This window comes from Eurosta solidaginis, chromosome 1 (assembly GCF_040869045.1).
Source record: "Eurosta solidaginis isolate ZX-2024a chromosome 1, ASM4086904v1, whole genome shotgun sequence".
Classification (NCBI taxonomy): Eukaryota; Metazoa; Arthropoda; class Insecta; order Diptera; family Tephritidae; genus Eurosta; species Eurosta solidaginis.
The window spans coordinates 5,647,435-5,670,953 of record NC_090319.1 but is presented as its reverse complement, the minus strand read 5'-3'; the positions used below and the strand labels follow the sequence as shown (position 1 = coordinate 5,670,953).

Below are 23,519 nucleotides of genomic sequence, written 5' to 3'. Positions count from 1 at the left end.
CTCTGGTAAATTTTCGCCGTCGACCAGTGTTATTTATCGAAATAACTCATAAAACGAATTATGCTATGAATGAACCTATAACTAAGACTATACATCTAGCGATTCAGTAGTGTTATTCATTTTAATAAGCGCTTATATAAGTTTAAGCTTGAATTGTTTTCTATTTTTACTAGTCTGTAAGAAAGCATGTAGTTATCGATATGTAAGAATTGAAGTAGATTATGGTCAGCGCAAAGCATTTATCAAACAACAAAGGCATGTCTCAATTGGGTGAATCCAATTTCAAGGGGTTGTGTTACGCAACCTTCTCAAGGGGTTGCCAGCCCAATATATAGCTTCACCATCCAACCCAATTGTCAACCTCAACTACCCGTGGCGAATCCTGTTTCATTGACAGCCGAGGCTCTAGCGACCCCAAGTTCCTTATGGAACTAGGGGGTGGGAAGGGCGGTATGGCCTACAAGGTTTAATGTGGTCATATAAAGCGTTCCCGAGATGGTCGGGCTAGTAACTTAATAGTGCTTTATTACCGGAACGTACTGGATCTATATCAGGCAAAGGACTATCAACTATCAACATCGGTAACACTCCCCAAAGCCTTCGGGGAGTGTCTTCATCGTTAATACACCAACAACAACAAAGCATGTACTTTTAGACTGAATGAATTAAATAAATAAAAAAAATGCGTACACAAAGAAATGACTAGTAATTCAGATTGATATTATTGACAGGTTGACTTAGCACATTCTTTTTAAGAACTGACGAATTAGCACATCATTGCCCACAGCACGTAAAAATTAAAAATTAAAATATTTTTTTTTTGTGATCGATGTATTTTGAATTCAGTTTTAAAACTACATTAAAATAAAATTTTTCAAAAAAAGTGACTTAGCACATTTTCACATTAAGCTAACGATATATAATGTGAACCATAATGCAATAATAAAGATAATGTCAACAGCACAACCTCACTTTTTCAGCAGCTCTATTTGCCAGTATTTACTTGTATGTATTACAAAAGTAATAAATTTTGATTGCTTCATTTAAGTACAAATTTCTTCAAAAATATTAGTTTTCTGTAAAATTTTGTCTATAATCTTTTGAGGAATACAGAGTTACGTTAACTTTTTTGTGTAAAAAATTCTGGTAGTGGCTTATATATTTATTATATTTTTAAACGTATATTAAAATCTACTCCGATCGTAGTTGAATTCTAAGGACAACTGCCTTGATAGACAACCCTCTTAAATATAGATGCCGAACTTGTAAGAATAAGGAAAAACGTCAAAGGGATGAGAACACCTAAATATTAATTTCATCTTGATGTAAACCAACCGCCAAAACTGTACTTTTTCTTAGATACATTAACATAAGTAAGAATGATTGAAAAGTAAATTAAAAATAAAAATATTAATTTTAATACATTTAGCCAATAAGCGACTTACATGTTTTCAACTGCCACAGTGTTGGTGCTTGCCTCACTACCCTGCGTGGTTGCATCTGGATTGGCTGCAGCAGATGATGGTTGTTCTACGTTACCGCTACTTCCGCCACCACCCACACTATTGCCGCTGCCAGTAGTTCCAATGGATGTACCGCTATTACTGCTTAAATTGCTATTGGAATTCGTCGTACCTGTATTTGAGTTATCGTTTCCAGTTCCACCGCCACTCCCACCAGTTTGGTGTCTGCGTGTATCGAACGTCATTGTTTTTTTTTTTATTATTACTTATAGTTTACAGAGGCACTGAAGCTGCTACGATTTAACAATTTGCTGCTGTTCCAATTTATTTCAAAATCACACCGATAACGATAAATTAAAACACAAAACTAAAAATAAAAACATTACAAAGCAAGTTAATTTATTACCTTTTTCCTTCACTTTACGTGGGCTAAACGAGGAAATGTCAGTCTTGCTACAGCTGATATTACTGCCTGTTTGTTTCCCAGCTACAGTCGCGTATTCCCCTTTCTACGGATCTTTCGTATTAGTTGACTTTTATTTTTAAGTATTTGTCTGCGAAATTGGTATCGATGTTGTTGCAGTTTCAATTATCACTTTAAAAATTGTTCTGAATATTTATTGCTTTTTTTTTTTTAATATTTATTCTGTTGATTTCTGCTCTTTTGATCTCATTGACCCTCTCCAAATCACACAAACTATTTTGCTGTTTTTGCGTTTGGTGTGCAGTCGCTCGGTCCTTTACATATTCATAAGAGAAAAGTAAAAATCTATAAACTGCAAAGAAGAAGCAAACAAAAGAAAATGGTGATATAGTGAAAAGGTGGCAGAAGAAATCACTATTCATAATCACGACATACAGTTGTGTTCAGTTCATTAGAAACATGCATTAATAAAACTAGGAAAATAAAAAATACCTGATTTTTTTTTGTACTGGAATTTCCATACGAATTGACGACTATAGACATTCAAATAACACAAAATTAGACTATAAACATTCAAATAACACAAAATTAGAAACTTTTCAATCCCGTTGTTTTTCGGTTGAAATACCTTTGTTGGAATTCTGATGTAACACGACTGTCTGAATACAAATATGTGACTAGAAAACGACAGTCGAGTTTGTTCCTGCCTCAGAAAGTCCCTAGGTCCACACCAGTTCTTAGTTTTTATTATGACGCAATAACTCCAGACAGGTGAAATTAGTAGTACAACAAGAAAAATTTGACGGTCCTCATAATCCGGTCGTGAATTTTAAAGTAGTAGGGAGTGAAAATTGTTGGTACTATTTTGCTACTTTTTTACTTTAAAAATTCGTAAAAATGCTCGTGCCATATATTTTACCAACGCTCACTCACGTCATAAATCATAGCATAACTACATCGTGCTTTCCTGATGCTTGGAAGATCGCTACAGTGCAACCAATTGCAAAAACCAAGTCCGCAAGTAGTCCTGGTAACTTTCAGGCCTATAAGCATCTTGCCGTCCGACGACGCGATCCTGGTTCTAACCCGGAAAATCCCAGTGGACTTACTGGCAAGCGAAATGGCCGATCTGTATAACACTAATATCGAGCGACCATCTGAAGAAGACAAGAAAAGAGCAAGGACACAAACAATAGCTAAGTGGCAAGAACGGTGGGAGGCCTCGAGTAAAGGGCGTTGGACTTTCACACTAGTTTGGAACGTAGCTCAATGGAATGAGCGGAAGCACGGCGAACTGAACTACCATCTAACGCAGATAATGAGTGGACATGGCGGTTTCAAAGAGTATTTATGGAAGCGTAGGATAGAGGAAGATCCTCATTGCCCAATGTGTACCACAGAGTTAGAAAACGCAGAACACGTCATGTTCTACTGCCCCCGTTTCCACGAAGAAAGACTCACCTTGCATGGAGTCTTTGGGGAGGAACCTACCACGAGAAATTTAGTTTCACATATGTGCAGCAGGAAAGAATGCTGGACTGCAGTGAGCAAAATGGCATTTATAGTAATGACACGCCTGATGGATGCTGAGAGGGAGCGCAGAGAAATGCGCATGCGAAGCAGTAGCGATTAAATGGACACTCAGAGCAAATAGCGGGAACCTGGACGCAGGGACAACAGTAGGCTCTTAAAAAATGAGAAATATGGAACGCCACCCTGAAGTAATGCGAAAGTGGTGCCGGGGTGGGCGACGGTTCCAGAACGGGGCTGTTTTTTAGTCTACGGACACACGGTTGCTGCGACGGCAGCAATTATGGTGCATTAGGCATTTTTCAGCCTCCCCGCAAAAAAAAAAAAAAAAGCATCTTGCCTGCGCTTTCTAAAGTGTTCGAAAAGCTGTTGTCTGAGCAAGTACATGAGCATATTGGTAAACTGAAACTGCTGTCCCCGCACCAGTCAGGCTTTAGAGCCAAACATAGCTGCTCCACTGCCGTATTAAAAATCCTGGATGACATTAGAATTCCTTTTGACAAAAACCAACTGATTCTATTGTGCCTCTTAGATTTTTCTAAAGCTTTCGACTCGGTAAACCATGACTTACTATGCATGAAGCTAACTAATTATTTTGGTTTTGGTATTTCCGTAACGCATCTTATGCGGAGCTATTTAGGGAGAAGAACTCAACGTGTCAAAATTGGCTCACAACTGTCTAGCCTTAAACCACTGCTGACTGGTGTTCCGCAAGGATCTATTCTAGGTCCTTTATTATTTAGTCTTTTCATTAATGACATCTATATCTGTCAGCATGCCAATATGCACGCTTACGCTGATGACATTCAAGTATATCTATCGGGAAGGATACCAGACATCTTTGTGAAAGGTTCAATAATGACTTAGCATCCATTGCGGCTTGGGCCACGAGAAATTATTTGTGCTTTAATAGTGATAAGTCTTACATCCTCCCGATATCTAAAAAAGCTATAGCTTTCTCAAATATACCTCCTTTATATATTGGTGGTAATGTTCTAAAACTGGTGCCAAAAGTGACCAATCTTGGATTTATTATCAACAGTAGCTTGACATGCGATGATCATGTAAACTCTATTGTCTGCAAAGTATACTATATATTAAGGAACCTTCCAAAGTCAGCGGCATTTACTCATCCCCATGTTAGGAGAAAGCTTGCAATACAGCTAATTTTGCCGGCTATATGCTATCCCGAACTGGTATTCAGTAAGCTGAGTTCGCATTCTGCCCATAAGATCGATGTAGTTTTTACCCAAGTTACGCGCTATGTGTTCGGGTTAGACAAATTTGGTCATATTTCGAATTGGAGAACACGATTACTAGGGTGTGATATAGCTGATTACCTGAAGGCCAGAACTTGTATTTTTCACTGCAGACTTATTATATGTAAGGTACCTAGATTTCTTTATGATAAGCTTATTTTTCCCAGGTCCTCCCGGACTCGTGGTCTGATTGTACCAAGCTATAACTACCTTACCTTCGGGTGACTATTCTTTGACAATGCCATTCGTACTTGGAACTCGATACCAACATCCATTCGCAATAGTATTACTAAAAGCAACTTTATGGCAGTTTTATATGCGTACTACCGGTAAAATTTAGCATAATTTGTAATAAAGCTATCAACATGAATGTGTGGTGCATTATTGTAAAAATAAACAAATGCGCGTTAAAATTGAGAATCGGTGTACTATATCACTCACCAAGTAGCAATGACTCCACCTTTATTACTTATCTAAATGAAATCATCACTAAACATCTCAAGGAGGCGGATAATAATTGGTGATTTTAATATCAACGTAAATGTATCGTCAACATATTCAAACCTACTAACAAGTTTATTTGCACATATGGCAATGATACAAAGGATAAACTTCGACACGAGGATTACAGAGTACTCGTCTACAAGAATTGTTTGCTATTTAGTAACAATGATAAAATTAAAGCAGTGAATATAGGTGAACATCGCATTTCTGACCATGAGACAATCCACGTCGAAGTGCCAACAACAAAGCTTTGTAAAATGAGAAGATATGCTACTGTTACATGTTGGGAATACTATAGTGCTGAAAATCTTTTAACTTTACTGCGAACATGCGATTTCAGCTTTATGTCAATTTCGGGAGTAGAAACTAAAACTAAAGCTCTGAACGAAGTTTTAACTGAGGCTATGCAAGCACTGACTTATATAAAGAGGACCCAAATACAGATAAGAAATAAGTGGTATGACCGCGAATTAACAAACCTGCATAAAAGAAAAATATAATCTTATAAAACTGGTCGAAATACTGGATTTTGGAACGAATATAACGTCATTAAGAAAATATATAAAAGAACCATAATTTATAAAAAAAAAAGAAATACATGGAAGATAGAGTAAATAATAACAATGGCGATAGGAAACGTATGTGGAAGTGTCTAAAAGACCTCGTCGAGCTTAATGATGTTAAAAAACATATCACTAAAATTGTAATTAACGGCGAATACCGTGAAAATGAATATGATATGGCTAATGCCCTAAATAACTTTTTTATACAAAGTATTGTTGAAATTAATGATAGCATCGAAGAAATTGTAAATGGGGATGAAATAAGCGCAAATCACAGTAATCCATTTGAAACATTTAAATTTACTGACATTGTAGTGGACGATATTATTATTATCACAAAATCACTTAAAAACAAATATGGCGGCGACAAGTTTTTATCGGAGGGTGTCTTTAAAGATGCCATGATATATACTGCTAATTTCTACAAAGATCTAATTAACGAGTCCTTAAACAGCGGTATTGTACCTAGTTACTGGAAAATTTCAACAATAATACCTGTGGAAAAAGTAAAAAATACAATGAAACCCGAGGAACTAGGTCCAATTCACACGTTACCTACAGATGAAAAAACTATGGAGACAGTGGTGAAGAATCAACTTGTGGCATACTTACAGAAGCACAATTTGATTATCCCAGAACAATCTGGATTCAGGAAGAGCCATTCTTGTGAAACAGCGTTGAATATGGTAATTGCAGACTGGAAAGAAGAATTAGCGGACAAACAATTTACGGTGTCTGTCTTCTTGGACTTAAAACGGGCTTTTGAAACTGTCGATAGATCTGAGTTATTCCACGTTATGTTTAAAATTGGTATACGAGGAAAGGCGTTGGAATGGTTCCGGAGTTATTTGAGTGACAGAAGGCAGAGAACGATAATTTGAAAGGAAGTTTCATCAGTGGTGGATGTTAACATTGGTTTACCACAAGGCTTGGTCTTGGCGCCAATATTGTTTACATTGTATATCAATGATATCAAAATATGCCTCAGGAAACTGAAATTAAATGTCGAAAAAACTAAGTTCATGATATTTTGTAAAAACACTAATATCATAGGTAACAATAGTTTAAAAAATTTTATGCTGAGGTTGAAAAACATGGAAATCCAAAGAGTAGATAAAACTAAGTATTTAGGAGTTTTGATTGATGATAATCTAAATTTTGGAGAGCATGTTACTTATCTGGAATGGAAAATTGCACAGAAAATAGGCTTCATGTATAGAACATGTAAACACATCAGTCAAAGTCATAAAATATTGGTTTATCGTTCAATTATTGAACCATACTTTATTTATTGTCCTAATGTTCTGCTATTAAGTAATGATATATATATTAAGAAACTTCAAATACAGCAAAACAAGGAAATGCGATTTATTTTAAAATGTCCTCCAAGAATGCCAAAAATTGTAATGCTCAATAGATTAAACTAGCTTAGTATTAAACAGTCAGTTAGTTATTTCACATTGAAATTTATACACCAACTTAGGTTAGGAATGTTACCGAATTACCTGAGTAGTATAATACATTATAATCATGAAATCCACAATTATGGAACTAGAAATTGTAATAATATAAGACTGCCTAGAATAAGAACTGGGTTCGCCAAAAGGTCTCTAGAATATGTAGGGTATAAAATGTACAATGAGTTACCTTCTGAGATAAAAGACTGTCAAAATATTAGTAAGTTCAAAGAAAAACTGTTTTTATATTGTACGTCGCTAAATGTGACATGAGTATTTATGTTAATCTGTTAATTTTAACCTAAACTAGGTCTTAAAGACCTCTCTGAAGTTGGGAAGACAACTTTTAGGTGGAAAAAAATTACCTATTGGGAAAATTGTCGTGAATTTGCCGTAATTTATCCGTGAAACAAAAAAATTTGCCGTGGCCATATTTTAGAAAATACAGGGTGGCACGCCAACTTCACGTGAAGTTAGCGTGGCACCCTCAGAAAACCACCTTAGAGACCAGCTAGGAAAATAATTCTTGCACACGAATTTGCCGTAAATTTGCCGTAGATAAGTGGCATATTATATAATTTCGAAAAAAAAATTAACTTTTTTTTATGGTGCACCGCCAACTTCACGTGAAGTTAGCGTGCCACCCTCAGAAAACCACCTTAGAGGCCAGCTAGGAAAATAATTCTTACACACGAATTAGCCGTAAATTTGACGTAGATGAGTGGCATATTTTATAAATTCGAAAAAAAAAATTTCAAATTTTGTGACTTGCAGGACGCCCAGTCCCAGGGCCACAACAGCAATTGCGTCCTGGCCTTCCACAACCCAGGCGTAGTCACCCGTCACTTACCCCCAGAGTGGCGACGTCTCCCCTTATGCACTTCAGAATCCTGCAGTTAAACTGTAATGGACTAACTGGGAAGATTACGGAGATAGTCGATTTCATGAAGCGGCACAACATCCGCATTGCTGCGATTCAAGAGTCTAAACTCACAGCAAGATCTGCATTGCAGACCTGCTCTGGGTATAACGTCCACAGGAAAGACCGCGAGAGTGGAAATGGAGGCGGTCTCGCGTTTATCATACACCACTCTGTGCAATATTATATATTTGATCCTGGCATCGACCGCAGGGACAATGTCTTAGAACGTCAAGGCCTATCTGTCCGGTCAGGCGATGCAAACCTAGAAATCATCAACATCTACATCCCTCCTGCCACCTGTTGCCCCAGTGGATACCGCTCTAATATCAGGGCCTTACTCACTGGCAACAATCGCATTATCTTAGGTTATTTCAATGCCCATCATGATCTATGGCATTCAAACTTGCGGGCGGACAGTAGGGGTGAGATGTTGGCGGATCAAATAGAAGAAACGACGTTCTGCACAATAAACGGAGACGCCCGTATGGTAGGAAGCTGTCACAGCTCGCCAGATATCTCAATCGTGAGCGCAGAACTCGTAAACTGCGTCAACTGGCAGCCGATGGTAACATTGGCATCCGACCACGTGCCCATACTTATTTCGCTTGAGCGTACCGCCGACTTCATCGTCACTGAAAAACGCACTTTCATAAACTTCAAAAAAGGGAAGTGGGAGGAATATAAATCCTTTACAGACAGCCGCTTTGCTGCCCTCCCTATCCCGACTGATGCCCACCAAGGGGAGCGTGCCTTCCGTAAGGTCATTAAATCCGCCTCGGCACATTTCATTCCCGCCGGGAGAATTCCCGAAATCCGGCCCCACTTCCCGACGGAGGCCGCAAACTTAGCGAGAGAACGTGACCTTATAAGACAGCTTGATCCAGGCGACCCTAAAATAAGGGATATAAACCAACGCATCAGATTGCTTGTGGATGAACACAAGCGGGCGAAATGGGAGGAGCACCTAAGAGGTTGTAACCTCTCTACCGGTGTGGGTAAACTTTGGTCCACCGTAAAGTCCCTATCGAATCCAACTAAGCACAAAGCGAAAGTTTCCATCGCCTTTGGCGACAAAGTGCTGTCGGACGCGAAAAAATGCGCGAGCGCTTTTTGCCGACAATATATAATGCATCCTACGGTCGACAAAGATAGACGGAGAGCCAATAGACACGCACATAAACACAAATTCAGCGCGTCACCAATCACCATCACCGCTAAAGAGGTTGAGGACGCCATTGGTCGTGCTAAACCATCCAAAGCAGTGGGCCCAGACGGCATAGCCATGCCGATGCTTAAAAGCCTAGGTAAAGAGGGTTTCAAATATTTAGCGCATGTCTTCAATCTGTCTCTTTCCACCTTTGTCATACCTGAGAAATGGAAAATGGCCAAGGTGGTCCCGATACTAAAGCCTGGGAAACCAGCTAACATAGGTGAGTCGTATCGTCCGATATCTCTCCTATCGCCAGTGGCAAAGATGCTTGAAGCCATTTTGCTCCCCCACTTCAAAGCAAATTTGCAGCTAGCCCCTCATCAGCATGGCTTCAGAAAACTCCATAGCACTACCACCGCGCTGAATGCCCTTAGCACCCAGATAAATTGCGGTTTAAATCAATACCCCCACCATAGAACAGTACTCGTAGCGCTAGACCTATCAAAAGCTTTCGATACGGTCAACCATGGCTCGTTACTGCAGGACCTGGAAGGGTCTACCCTTCCCCCATGTCTTAAAAGGTGGACCGCAAATTATCTGGGTGGTCGGCAGGCATCGGTGCAATTTAGAAACGAAACATCAAAACCAAGGATAATTAAACAAGGGGTGCCACAGGGTGGTGTCCTATCCCCACTTTTGTTTAATTTCTACATATCTAAGCTACCTTCACAACCGGAAGGAGTCACAATCGTTTCCCACGCCGATGACTGCATAATAATGGCCACAGGCCCAGGCCCAAAAATCGATGCGCTATGCAATAAAATAAACGGCTACCTCCCTGATCTCTCCAGTTTTTTCGCCTCGCGAAACCTGGTATTATCGCCGACTAAATCTTCCGCGACCTTATTTACAACATGGACGCCCCAAATGTTGACCATTTTGAACATCCACTACGCTACCGACTGTCCTACACCCCAAAATCTTGGGTGTGACGTTTGATCAGGATCTACATTTTGGTGAGCACGCAGCCGCAATTGTTCCGAGATTCAGAGCCGTAACAAAATCCTCAAATCCCTCGCTGGCAGTACTTGGGGAAAAGATAAAGAAACGCTCATGACTACATACAAAGCAATTAGCCAGCCGATTACGTGCTACGCGTCACCCATATGGTCGCCAAGCCTAAAAATCACCCACTGGAAGAAACTACAGGCCTGCCAAAATACTGCTCTCAGAATCGCCACGGGCTGTCTTCTTATGTCCCCAGAACACCATCTGCATAATGAGGTGAGAATACTCCCCATCAGGGAGAGAAATGAGATGCTGACCAAACAGTTCCTGTTGAATACCCAGAATCCTGGGCATCCCAACAGACATCTGATTGATGAACCAGCACCGCCTAGGGGCTTAAGGAGTCATCTCCGTAAGCATTTTGAGGAAATACGGCACCTGAGAACCCAGCCGTATGAAGTGAAAAAACACAAGCAGGTCCTTGGTGAACTCCATAAACAGGCGTCGGACCTTTATGCCGGGAATTGCCCGGTGAATCCAGTGCTTAACAAAAATTATCCAAAACTTGCGGAAGAGGAACGCATACTCCCCAGGGAAACGCGTGTCACTCAACTTCGTTCTGGATACTGTAACAGGTTAAACTCTTACCTATCCAGAATCAACCCCGACATACAAAATGTATGCCCCGTTTGCAACGTGTCCCCACATGACACCAACCATCTCTTCTATTGTAATGTGGAACCAACGCCTCTAACACCCCGTTCCTTATGGTCCACCCCTGTTGAAACGGTCGCGGCTATTAGGTGGGGCGAGCATTGCTACAACAACAACAACAGGTGTCTTAAAGACCGTAATAATAAATAATAATAATAAAAATACATTAATACTCTCTAGTTGATTTGTTCACAAGTTTCGCTATCTAAATAATAATTTATCTGTGATTATTGACTTCATGCTTTATTTTTCTATACCTGTATTTGTTTCTTTTTTTTCTTGTGTTATGATCTTGCCTAGATTTAATAATTATCTGTATTTTTGCTGTTCCATATACTGTTGTACTATAAGAGATCATAGATCTCATTGTACTAATGTAACCTATCAATAAATGAAATGAAAATGAAATGTGCGGAACAAAACCATACTCGATATAAATAAAGTAAATAAATAAAAATAGAAAAGTTAAAGTTTAGTTTGGTTTATTCTGTCTATGAAACCAACTCTTACGGACTGGATACAAAAATAAATAAAAGGGTTTAAAACAATGGCTATTATATGCCAACGTAACATTTAGGTAAAGACAGTAAACATAAATAGAAGAGATAATGTCAAATTAAGAAAATATTAATAGCTGACTAGGTGTCTCTGAACACAGAGAAATCAATCAATATTTACAACCGTTGAGAGTATATTAAGTTGCGGAAGAAGCAGACAATCAAAAACAGTAGGAATAAGCGAAGAGTTCTTTGGGCATATTAAACGTTATATTGCCAAAAAGAGCTGGACCTTTGGACTGTCCATGGAATCATAGAGAAACATGACCAGATGCACCGTTCTCCTTGTTTCAACTGGCTGCAAACTGATAAGTTTGCAACGAGAGGAATAAAATGGCAACGGATCATCAAAATTTATAAAGCACTAGCAGACCCGGCAGACGTTGTTCTGCCCTAAATTTGGCCTATCTGCATACATTTTAATAAGCTTTTTCCGTCTAACTCTGCCCTACCCCTCTACACCTTTTCTTAATCTTTTTATTCACTCCTCCCTCCGTCTTTTTCGCTTCATCTCCATCTTCGTCTCATTCTATCTCTTTCTCAGTCTCCTCTCTTTTCTCTTCTCTCAAGTTTGTCTCCTTCTTCTTCATCTCTTATTGCCAGTCCCAGAGGGTGGTATGTATTTTGTTCCAGTCCCATTCCGAGTCTCAGTCCCAGTCCCATTCCGAGTCTCTGTCTCAGTCCCAGTCCTAGTCCTAATCCCAGTCCCAGTCCGTCTCTGGTATACTTCCCGGAAAAAAGCATCGTAAATACTAATATAGATAAATTAATATACGAAATTTCAGGCAAATCGAATAGGAGCGAATAGGTATGTGGGTATTATTAATTCTTGTCTTTATTTCGGCTTCGCATGCATATTTATCAGTTTTGCCAGGTTGATGCGACTAAATCGAATATCAGAATGAACTTTAGAACTCTCAGCAACAGCTTTCATTTCATATCCATAATAAACACACATTTTAGGGGTATCCGGGTCCATGTTTTGGCCTATATCTCGAGGCCCTAGTCACTCAGCGGTGTAAAACTTACTCTGTATTATAGCACACATCAACAGCTTCAATTTGATACCCATAATATAAAAACACATTCTAGGTGTATCCGGGTCCATGTTTTGGCCTATATCTCGAGACAGTAGTCACCCAGCGGTGTAAAACTTACTCTGTACTAAAGCATACATCAACAGCTTCAATTTGATACCCATAATGTAAAAACACATTCTACGTGTATCCGGGTTCACGTTTTGGGCTATATCTCGAGACCCTAGCCTCCCAGTTTTATGAAAATTATCCTGTACTATAGCACTCATCAACAGCTTTCATTTGATATCCATATTGTATAAACACATTCTAGGGGTACCCGGGTCCACGTTTTGGGCTATATCTCGAGACCCTAGCCTCCCAGTTGTATGAAAATTATCCTGTACTATAGCACTCATCAACAGTTTTCATTTGATAACCATATTGTATAAACACATTCTAGGGGTACCCGGGTCCACGTTTTGGGCTATATCTCGAGACCCTAGCCTCCCAGTTGTATGAAAATTATTCTGTACTATAGCACTCATCAACAGTTTTCATTTTATATCCATATTGTATAAACACATTCTAGGGGTACCCGGGTCCACGTTTTGGGATATATCTCGAAACCTCAGCCTTCCAGTTGTATGAAAATTATCCTGTACTATAACACTCATCAACAGTTTTCATTTGATATCCATATTGTATAACACATTCTAGGGGTACCCGGGTCCACGTTTTGGGCTATATCACGAGACCCTAGCCTTCCAGTTGTATGAAAATTATGCTGTACTATAGAACTCATCAACAGCTTTCATTTGATATCCATATTGTGTAAACACGTTCTAGGGGTACCCGGGTTCACGTTTTGGGCTATATCTCGAGACCCTAGCCTCACAGTTGGATGAAAATTATACTGTACTATAGAACTCATCAACAGCTTACATTTGATATCCATATTGTATAAACACATTCTTATCCTGTGCTATAGCACTCATCAACAGCTTCCATTTGATATCCATATTGTATAAACACATTCTAGGGATACCCGGGTCCACGTTTTGGGCTATATCTCGAGACCCTAGCCTCCCAGTTGTATGAAAATTACCCTGTACTATAGCACTCATCAACAGCTTCCATTTGATATCCATATTGTATAAACACATTCTAGGGGTACCCGGGTCCCCATTTTGGGCTATATCTCGAGACCCTAGCCTCCCAGTTGTATGTAAATTATCCTGTACTATAGCACTCATCAACAGCTTTCATTGTATAAATATTGTATAAACACATTCTAGGGGTATCCGGTTCCACGTTTTGGCCTATATCTTGAGACCCTAGTCAACCAGGGGTGTTAAAATTATCATGTACTATAGCACTTATCAACAGCTTTCATTTGATAGCCATATTGTATTACACACATTCTAGGGGTACCCGGGTCCACGTTTTGATCTCAAGACCCTAGACACGTAGCGAAAAAAAAGTTAGACGTTGGCCGATTCTCAGACCTACCCAATATGCTCACAAAATTTCATGAGAATCGGTTCAGCCGTTTCGGAGGAGTTCAGCCTCTAAAACCGTGACAGAAGAATTTTATATATTAGATAAGGCAAAACAAAAAACTTTCTTTGAACTCTTTCTACTCTGCCGAATGACTGGTATAGAAAGGGTTCCAACTAATAGAGCATATTCTAATTTAGAGCGCACCAAAGAGATGTATAGAGCTTTCCTGGTATAAGGATATCTAAAATCTTTTGCATAGCTGCGAAGGAAAGCTAGTTTTCTGTAGGCAAGGACATAGCAGATATATTTATTGAAGGTGCAGTTGGAATCAAAGACACGCCTTGGTCAACATATTCGCTGACTTACGTCAACTGGATGCCTGAAATACCATGGGATGAGGAATGGGAGAAAGATGATTTCGAGAATGACACAGTGAAGCATTTTTTTACATTGGGGAAAAGATTGTTGGTACGGCACCAGTCACACAGATTATTGGCAGAAGGGAGCAATCCGAAGGGGAATTCATTCTATGGAAGAGTTTAAGATCGTCAGCACAGAAAAGGAAACTGGAGTTTTCGAAGCAGAAACCAATATCATTAACACTAACAGGAGAGGACATGAATACTGCCCTGCGGTACTCCAAATGTTGCGACAAAAGGGCGAGACTTAATATTTTCAATTTTAACGCACATGAACCTCTTCGTTAGGTAGGATTCTAACCAACGCAAGAACACAGAGTGGAAGCAAATAAACTATTTAAGAGGATATGGTGAGAGACTTTGTCAAAAGCCTTCAAGAAACCGGTGTATATAGCATTAGCTTGAGATCTGTCCTTGAATGAGCAGATACAAAAAGAAGAAATGGGGGCCAAGCTAGTGACAGTAGAGCGTCAAGTAACAAAACCATGTTGATTGGGTTCAACGATGCTCTAACGGAAAAGAGAGTTTCTCTATAATTTTTTCGAATAGTTTTGAACAAGCAGTAAGCTTTACAATAGGCCTATTTTTTGTAAATCGGAGTTACCGGAGCTGACTTCCATCTATCAATAAAGATACCTGACAGAGAAAAATTAAAGATATGACATGGAGGTACACATAAAAATAAACTGCAATGCTTCAGAGCAGACACACTCCCTGTCGCATTTCAACTACGACTTTACTGTGAACATGGCATTCCTTACAACGAAAGATGGAGATTGAAAATGATCCAAAGTCAAATCGTTCAAAAACAACAGGAAGCAGATTGGGAACAGCAGTAAGGTGTTCAAAGTTCAGGTCTGCAAAGTTCAAATCTCAAGTGAGTTGTCAAGAAACTGGAAACTTTTGCCATTAAAATTCATGCAAATGGGTATCTCAGTTTCGAGCCTTCCCATATACCGATTGTACAAAAATTTGTAGAGGACATTAAATTATTTCACACTATTTATATATTGGTCTTTTAGAAAGTGTTCTCGGAATTGTTTTTATACCACTTATTATATTTATTACGTTTATTTTTTTAGGTTCTTATAGTTAGTGGAGCCCTAACGTGAATAATGCCTAACACCATCGGCCCAGGCAAAGCTTACCGTGAACCTTTATTCAACGTAACCATCTCGATATTATGGCACGGATCTAAAATTATCCACCAAAAAGTGATACTGGCAGCCTACCGTATTACTGCTATACGAATAGCATGTGATTATCGGACGGTGTCCGGCGACACGATCCTTGTTTTATCCCGAAAAGTTCCAGTAGATCTACTGTCAAATGAAATGGCCGATCTGTATGGCATTGGAATCGGCCGATCATCTGAAGATGCCAAGAAAAGCGCAAGGTCACGATCAGAAAGGTGGGAATAATCAAGAAAAGAGCGGTTCATGTTAGTTCGGATACTAGAATAGTACTAGCGGAAGCATTGCGAACTCACGCAGATATTGAGTGTAGGATAGAGGAGGATCATTTCTGTGCGAACCAAACTACCCTCTCACGCAGATATTGACGCTTCCCAAGGCAGTCGGTTCTATGTACCGGAGCGACTCGGGATTTTTTCCCGACCAAGGACTGTTATTTCAGTGTGACCCCATTTAATTTGTTGCGTCCCTCCCACAAATTGTCATCCTCCCAGCAGCTCCTTGCAGCAGGACTGCTCCATATTCTCTTACTCCGGGAAGGCATCGAATCCAATCCGGGTCCGTCTCCTGACGCCGGTCCTGAGAAATGGTTTTGCTGCATCTGGCGGAAAAGAATCTTTTTAGGACGGTCAGACTCTGTTCAGTGTGTCTCGTGTAAGGGATGGTTGCATCGGACAGGTTGTTCTGGGCTTGATCCCAAAAACCGACGTCCACGTAACTTTTATAAATCTTTTGTGGCTCCTTGCTGTTCACGCCCAAGGGCGTCCCTTAGTCTATGCCTAAACGCCCCCCACTACCTTCCAGCAGCCCTGCTGCTCAGCAAGCCACAACAAGTACCCGCTGCTGCTCGCGCCCCACGGCGCCAACAACTCTAAGAACTGCTACCACTCATAACTAATGCTGAGCATCAGCCCTTGCCCCCGTCTTCTCCCCCCTCTTTTCCGGCAGCAATCGTGTAGGTCAGGGAAGCAGACTCTTAGTCCCTACCTCCGTTTGCACCGTTTGCCAGCACAGAATATATATGTTTGCGACATCCGCCCAATGCAGCTCCTGCCTTGGGTGGTGCCACTTTCCTATATGTTCTGGTCTCCGCGACGGCAACCCCCGACGGGTTTCATCGCGCCATGTTGCCAGGTCGCAAACCCAAATCATCCGGGTACCCCAATGCTTGCCCAAGGACGCCCAGTCCCAGGGCCACAACAGCAATTGCGTCCTGGCCTTCCACAACCCAGGCGTAGTCACCCGTCACTTACCCCCAGATTGGCGGCGTCTCCCCTTATACACTTCAGAATTCTGCAGTTAAACTGTAATGGACTAACTGGGAAGATTACGGAGATAGTCATGAAGCGGCACAACATCCGCATTGCTGCGATTCAAGAGACTAAACTTACAGCAAGATCTGCATTGCAGACCTGCTCTGGGTATAATGTCCACAGGAAAGACCGCGAGAGCGGAAATGGAGGCGGGATCGCGTTTATCATACACCACTCTGTGCAATATTATATATTTGATCCTGGCATCGACCGCAGGGACAATGTCTTAGAACGTCAAGGCCTATCTGTCCGATAAGGCGATGCAAACCTAGAAATCATCAACATCTACATTCCTCCTGCCACATGTTGCCCCAGTGGATACCGCCCTAATATCAGAGCCTTACTCACTGGCAACAATCGCATTATCTTAGGTGATTTCAATGCCCATCACGATCTATGGCACTCAAACTTGCGGGCGGACAGTAGGGGTGAGATGTTGGCGGATCAAATAAAAGAAACGACGTTCTGCACAATAAACGGAGACGCCCCCACACGTATGGTACAAAGCTGTCACAGTTCGCCAGATATCTCAATCGTGAGCGCAGAACTCGTAAACTGCGTCAACTGGCAGCCGATGGTAACATTGGCATCCGACCACTTGCCTATACTTATTTCGCTCGAGCGTACCGCCGACTTCATCGTCACCGAAAAAGGCACTTTCATTAACTTTAAAAAAGGAAAGTGGGAAGAATATAAATCTTTTACAGACAACCGCTTTGCTGCCCTCCCTCTCCCGACTGATGCCCGCCAAGGGGAGCGTGCCTTCCGTAAGGTCATTGAATCCGCCTCGGCACTTTTCATTCCCGCCGGGAGAATTCCCGAAATCCGGTCCCACTTCCCGGCGGAGGCCGCAAACTTAGCGAGAGAACGCGACCTTATAAGACAGCTTGATCCAGGCGACCCCCAAATAAAGGATATATACCAACGCATCAGATTGCTTGTGGACGAACACAAGCGGGCGAAATGGGAGGAGCCACTAAGAGGTTGTAACCTCTCTACCGGTGTGGGTAAACTTTGGTCCACCGTAAAGGCCCTATCGAATCCGACTAAGCACAAAGACAAAGTTTCCATCTCCTTTGGCGACAAAGTGCTGTCGGGTGCGAAAAAATGCGCGAGCGCTTTCTGCCTGCATCCTACGGTCGACAAAGATAGACGGAGAGCCAATAGACACGCACATAAACACAAATTCAGCGCGTCACCAATCACCATCACCGCTAAAGAGGTTGAGGACGCCATTGGTCGCGCTAAACCATCCAAAGCAGTGGGCCCAGACGGCATAGCCATGCCGATGCTTAAAAGCCTAGGGAAAGAGGGTTTCAAATATTTAGCGCATGTCTTCAACCTGTCTCTTTCCACCTTTTTCATACCCGAGAAATGGAAAATGGCCAAGGTGGTCCCGCTACTAAAGCCTGGGAAACCAGCTAACATAGGAGAGTCGTATCGTCCGATATCTCTCCCCTCGCCAGTAGCAAAGACGCTTGAAGCCATTTTGCTCCCTTATTTCCAAGCAAATTTGCAGCTAGCCTCTCATCAGCATGGCTTCAGAAAACTCCATAGCACTACCACCGCGCTAAATGCCATTAGCACCCAGATAAATTGCGTTTTAAATCAATACCCCCACCATAGAACAGTACTCGTAGCGCTAGACCTATCAAAAGCTTTTGATACGGTCAACCATGGCTCGTTACTGCAAGACCTGGAAGGGTCTACCCTTCCCCCATGGAACCTTATGCATCAGGTCAAATACATATATTGCTCGCAATCAAATTAGGAAAGAATTCCTGAAAATATCGTCCCAGACAAACAGTTGAAGTGTTCATGTGAATCACGTATATTCCCGCAACAATGATGTATTGTAATTAATTGTGTTTACATAGGGGCTGGTACAGGGAGGATTGGAAACACGTCCTTTCCAACCGTCCGATAAGAGTGGCTTATTCTACTGAGCTGCTAGCTTTTGGGTTGACCGGAATCAAATGCATTCCGACAGCATAAATAATAAAACTGGGTAACATACGTCTTGGAGTAGGGCAGGATTGCGAACACGTCCTTCCAACCTCCCAATGATATGACTCCAATACTCGCCCGTTGGGACCACCAGTTCCTGTGCTGATCGGAATCCCATGCATTCCGACACCCCAAACGCTAGAAATCCTATTATTATTAAAATGTATTTAAAAATTTGTAATAATCTAAGTTTTAGGCTTAAAACGCCGTAATAATAAATAAATAAATAATAATAATAATAATAATAAAACGTGGACCGCAAATTATCTGGGTGGTCGGCAGGCATCGGTGCAATTTAGAAACGAAACATCAAAACCAAGGAGAATGAAACAAGGGGTGCCACAAGGTGGTGTCCTATCCCCACTTTTGTTTAATTTCTACATATCTAAGCTACCTTCACCACCGGAAAGAGTCACAATCGTTTCCTACGCCGATGACTGCACAATAATGGCCACAGGCCCAGGCCCAAAGATCGATGAGCTATGCAATAAAATAAACGGCTACCTCCCTGATCTCCCCAGTTTTTTCGCCTCGCGAAACCTGGCATTATCATCGACTAAATCTTCCGCGACCTTATTTACAACATGGACGTCCCAAATGTCGACCATTTTGAACATCCACGTCGATGGCACTACGCTACCGACTGTCCTACACCCCAAAATCTTGGGTGTGACGTTTGATCAGGATCTACATTTTGCAATTGTTCCGAGAATTCAGAGCCGTAACAAAATCTTCAAATCCCTCGCTGGCAGTACCTGGGGAAAAGATAAAGAAACGCTCATGACTACATACAAAGCAATTAGTCAGCCGGTTACGTGCTACGCGTCACCCATATGGTCGCCAAGCCTAAAAATTACCCACTGGAAGAAACTACAGGCCTGCCAAAATACTGCTCTCATAATCGCCACGGGCTGTCTTCTTATGTCCCCAGAACACCATCTGCATAATGAGGTGAGAATACTCCCCATCAGGGAGAGAAATGAGATGCTGACCAAACAGTTCCTGTTGAATACCCAGAAACCTGGGCATCCCAACAGACATCTGATTGATGAACCAGCACCGCCTAGGGGCTTAAGGAGTCATCTCCGTAACCATTTGGAGGAAATACGGCACCTGAGAACCCAGCCGTATGAAGTGAAAAAACACAAGCAGTTCCTTGGTGAACTCCATAAACAGGCGTCGGACCTTTATGCCGGGAATTGCCCGGTGAATCCAGTGCTTAACGAAAATTATCCAAACTTGCGGAAGAGGAACGCATACTCCCCAGGGAAACGCGTGTCACCCTTGCTCAACTTCGTTCTGGATACTGTAACAGGTTAAACTCTTACCTATCCAGAATCAACCCCGACATACAAAATGCATGCCCCGCTTGCAATGTGTCCCCACATGACACCAGCCATCTCTTTAATTGTAATGTGGAACCAACGCCTCTAACACCCCTTTCCTTATGGTCCACCCCTGTTGAAACGGCAAGTTTCCTTGGACTCCCGTTAGAGGATATTGATGACAATTTGTGATCGGTCGCGGCTGTTAGGTGTGGCGAAGCATTGCTACAACAACAACAACAACGCAGATATTGAGTGGGCACGTCGGTTTCAAGGAGTATCTACATAAGCGTAGGATAGAGGAGGATCCTTTCTGTGCACACTGTCCCACCGAATTGGAAATCGCAGAATAGGTAATGTTTCATTGCCCTCGTTTTCACGGCCAAAGACAGAGTTTTTGGAGAGGAGCCTTCCATTAGTAATTAGTTCCCCTAATGTACAGACATACATTGTGGAACTGCTGTGAGTAAAATTGCGAGTCGTGCAGGGTAACAGCAAAGCATTTACGACTCGGGAAACGAAGTCCCAATGATAACAATCTTAACTTGCAAGTGGGAGAGACTGAAAAGGACCTCGAAAACCGTAAACTTAAAAGGCAAGAGGAAGATGTAGACGTCCGGACGAATGTGTTGGAGGCGGACAAACAGCCCAATGGTGCTGCGGTTGGTCGTTGGCGCGGAGATACGATTTTCTGCTTTGCTACATCCTGAAAACCAATTTCTTCCTTAGGAGTCTTCTTAGATATTGCTGGGGATTTCAACAATGTCTATAATCGGGCGATCGTGATTGGTCTTAATGACATTGAAGTACAACCAGCTATAACCAGATGGATCGGCTGCATGTTAAATTGCAGGAAGATTACATCACAATGGGGCTTGTATGATGGCACGAAATCAGTGGACAGGGCCAAGGCGCTGGGCGGGGTGTTACTACCTTTTTCGTGGTCGGGCTTGGTACCGGAACGCACCGGAACTGCATCCGGCAAAGGACCATCAACATCGATAACAATCCTCAAGGACTTCGGGGAGGACCCGTGGTCGCTTCGGGATATGTGTAAGTACATACCTGGGCTTCTAAGAGGTAGAAGGTCTCGATCCTGATCGTAAATTATTACCTTTGTGCTCAAATAGAGTAACACATTTTTTTATGTAAGTTCAAACGCGATTCTAGTTAAGTGCACGCAGCTGTATAGCAATAAGAAATTGTCATAGGAGCAAAGCGAAAGGAAAAAACCAACATAAAAACAAAAATAAAAAACGAAAAATCAATAATATTTGACCGACGTTGGGACGGACTCATAATTCGTGCCATGTTCGCAAATCCATACTTAAAACATCGAATGATACGACTTCCATAATCTTTGAATGAGCTCACAAAATTACATCACTCAAACGAGAAAAATATGGATTTAATGTTCATGTTTCAACTGACTTTTTTTCGTAGTCAACTCGACTCTTCCTCATTAATTCAATGCCCTCGTGGGATTTTAAATAATTTAAATACAATAGCTAACCGGTATATTTTGATAATTTAACCCAAAGCATCAAAGGCTTTTTGAAAGCTGCTAATAAAGAATGCTTGCACCTATTACTGAACTTGTTAACCGAGCAGAAATATCCTTACACCCTCGCTAACTTATTCACTAATCATCGGACTAAAAAAGAAGTCGAAATATTAATTTTGAATGAAAAATAAGAGCAACGCAAAAAAATCATTATCGATTATTGAATTTCTTTCTCACAATCCACATTTTGCCTTTTAACATTCACAATGGGTTTTCGGTCTCAGCTGCGCACTTTTTCAATTGTTCATTAGTTCTCAATTTCCATCAATACAATTTTTACAGTTTATTTGTTATAGGTAATAATTTTTTTAACAAATTGCTCATTACTTTGCAGCAAATGCTGGAAAATGTTTACGATATTTTTTGATTCTTCTTGTGGTCTTGTTTGTTTTCCTTCAATTTTTCTGCTGGCCGATTGCACAAAGGCAAATAAGAAACTGCGAAAATTTGGTTTAAGGCCATCCCTTATCTCACTCATTCGTGCTTCAGTCTATACGACCTCTGAACAAAATAATAACTGTCTATCTCCCTCAATTTATTTCTGCAATCACCATTTTTTGCAATTTCTTTATTCACTTATCATTTTCTTAACTCACCAATTCTTGCATCCGCCCATTTACCATTGGCCAGCAATCCGGATTCCTTTCGTCCTTACCTTCCGATTTTTCAATCACTTTGTAGTCCGCCGCAAGCACACGCTAAGTTTATTTCAATGTTTACTTGAATCTTCGGTATTTTAATTACAAATTAATTCAATTCACCGTTTAAAGGAAATTTAATTTCGTTAGGAACTGGCAAATTTCCTTGTATACCGCAAAATCAGCCGGCCAGCAGACAAAATGGCGACTCAGTCACTGTGGTGAATTAAGCTTTTCCCTGCTAGATTAATATACGCTTTTTTCCTCCTATTATGCCTTTGCCTTCACTTCGCTGTTTTCACGTAATTTTTTTTTTTTTTTCAATTGAAAACTACCCGTTATAAACTTTATTCGCAAAAATTTCACCAGTTTCTTTGTCACGGAATATTTTTTTTATATTTTAATAGGTTTTAAGCTTTTGCATTTACTAGAAATTCCCTTCGTATCGTTTTACAAAAATTATTCGACACTTTCGGGAATGATTACCATAGATGAATTGGTTGCAAAAACTTGCCGAGCTCTTTCGAAGGAAGACGTCATTTCAGTTTTGGCAGTTGTGAGGTGAATTGAATTCAATTTGGTATATCAAGAGATGCCAACTACACAGAAATGGGTAGTACTTATATATATGCCCCAAAATAGTATGTGCATACGCGTTTGGACCCTGGAGCCAGCGCCCAAAAAAATTCGTTATTGCCAAATATTATTATTAAATATCATTATAATGAAATTTTAAATGATTATAAATCTCGTAATTATTAAATTTTTTATACTGATGCTGCTCTTTCTGATGATAATACTGGTTGTGGAATTTTTTATTTAAATATTTGATTAGAAGTTTGTTTTAATTTATCATTTAAAGTTTCTTCTTTTGGTCAATTGTTAGCCATTGAAGAAGCTATTGATGTTGCCTGTGTTAATAATTGCTCTAATGTAGTTATTTTTAATAATAGTTTAGTTTCATGTCAAATTTTAAAAAATAATAATACT

At 40.8% G+C, this 23,519-nt stretch overlaps 1 protein-coding gene across 10 annotated transcripts in view; it reads right to left on the bottom strand.

Annotated features, from left to right (window-relative positions):
• The window catches only part of faf (ubiquitin carboxyl-terminal hydrolase-like faf), a 131,510-nt gene extending 108,442 nt beyond the window's left edge, over positions 1–23,068 (bottom strand). For 5 of the 10 annotated variants that reach the window (XR_010951788.1, XM_067778221.1, XM_067778289.1 and 2 more), the window contains exons 1-3: positions 22,488–23,068; positions 1,870–2,239; positions 1,446–1,777 (exon numbers count right to left, since the gene is read on the bottom strand). Coding sequence is in view for 9 of the 10 variants with exons in the window: in XM_067778221.1 (XP_067634322.1) it covers positions 1,446–1,708 (263 nt within the window). In the remaining variant the exon portion in view is untranslated. The other 5 variants (XM_067778239.1, XM_067778231.1, XM_067778245.1 and 2 more) reach the window with 5 other exon arrangements.
• Positions 23,069–23,519: the final 451 nt, after the last annotated feature.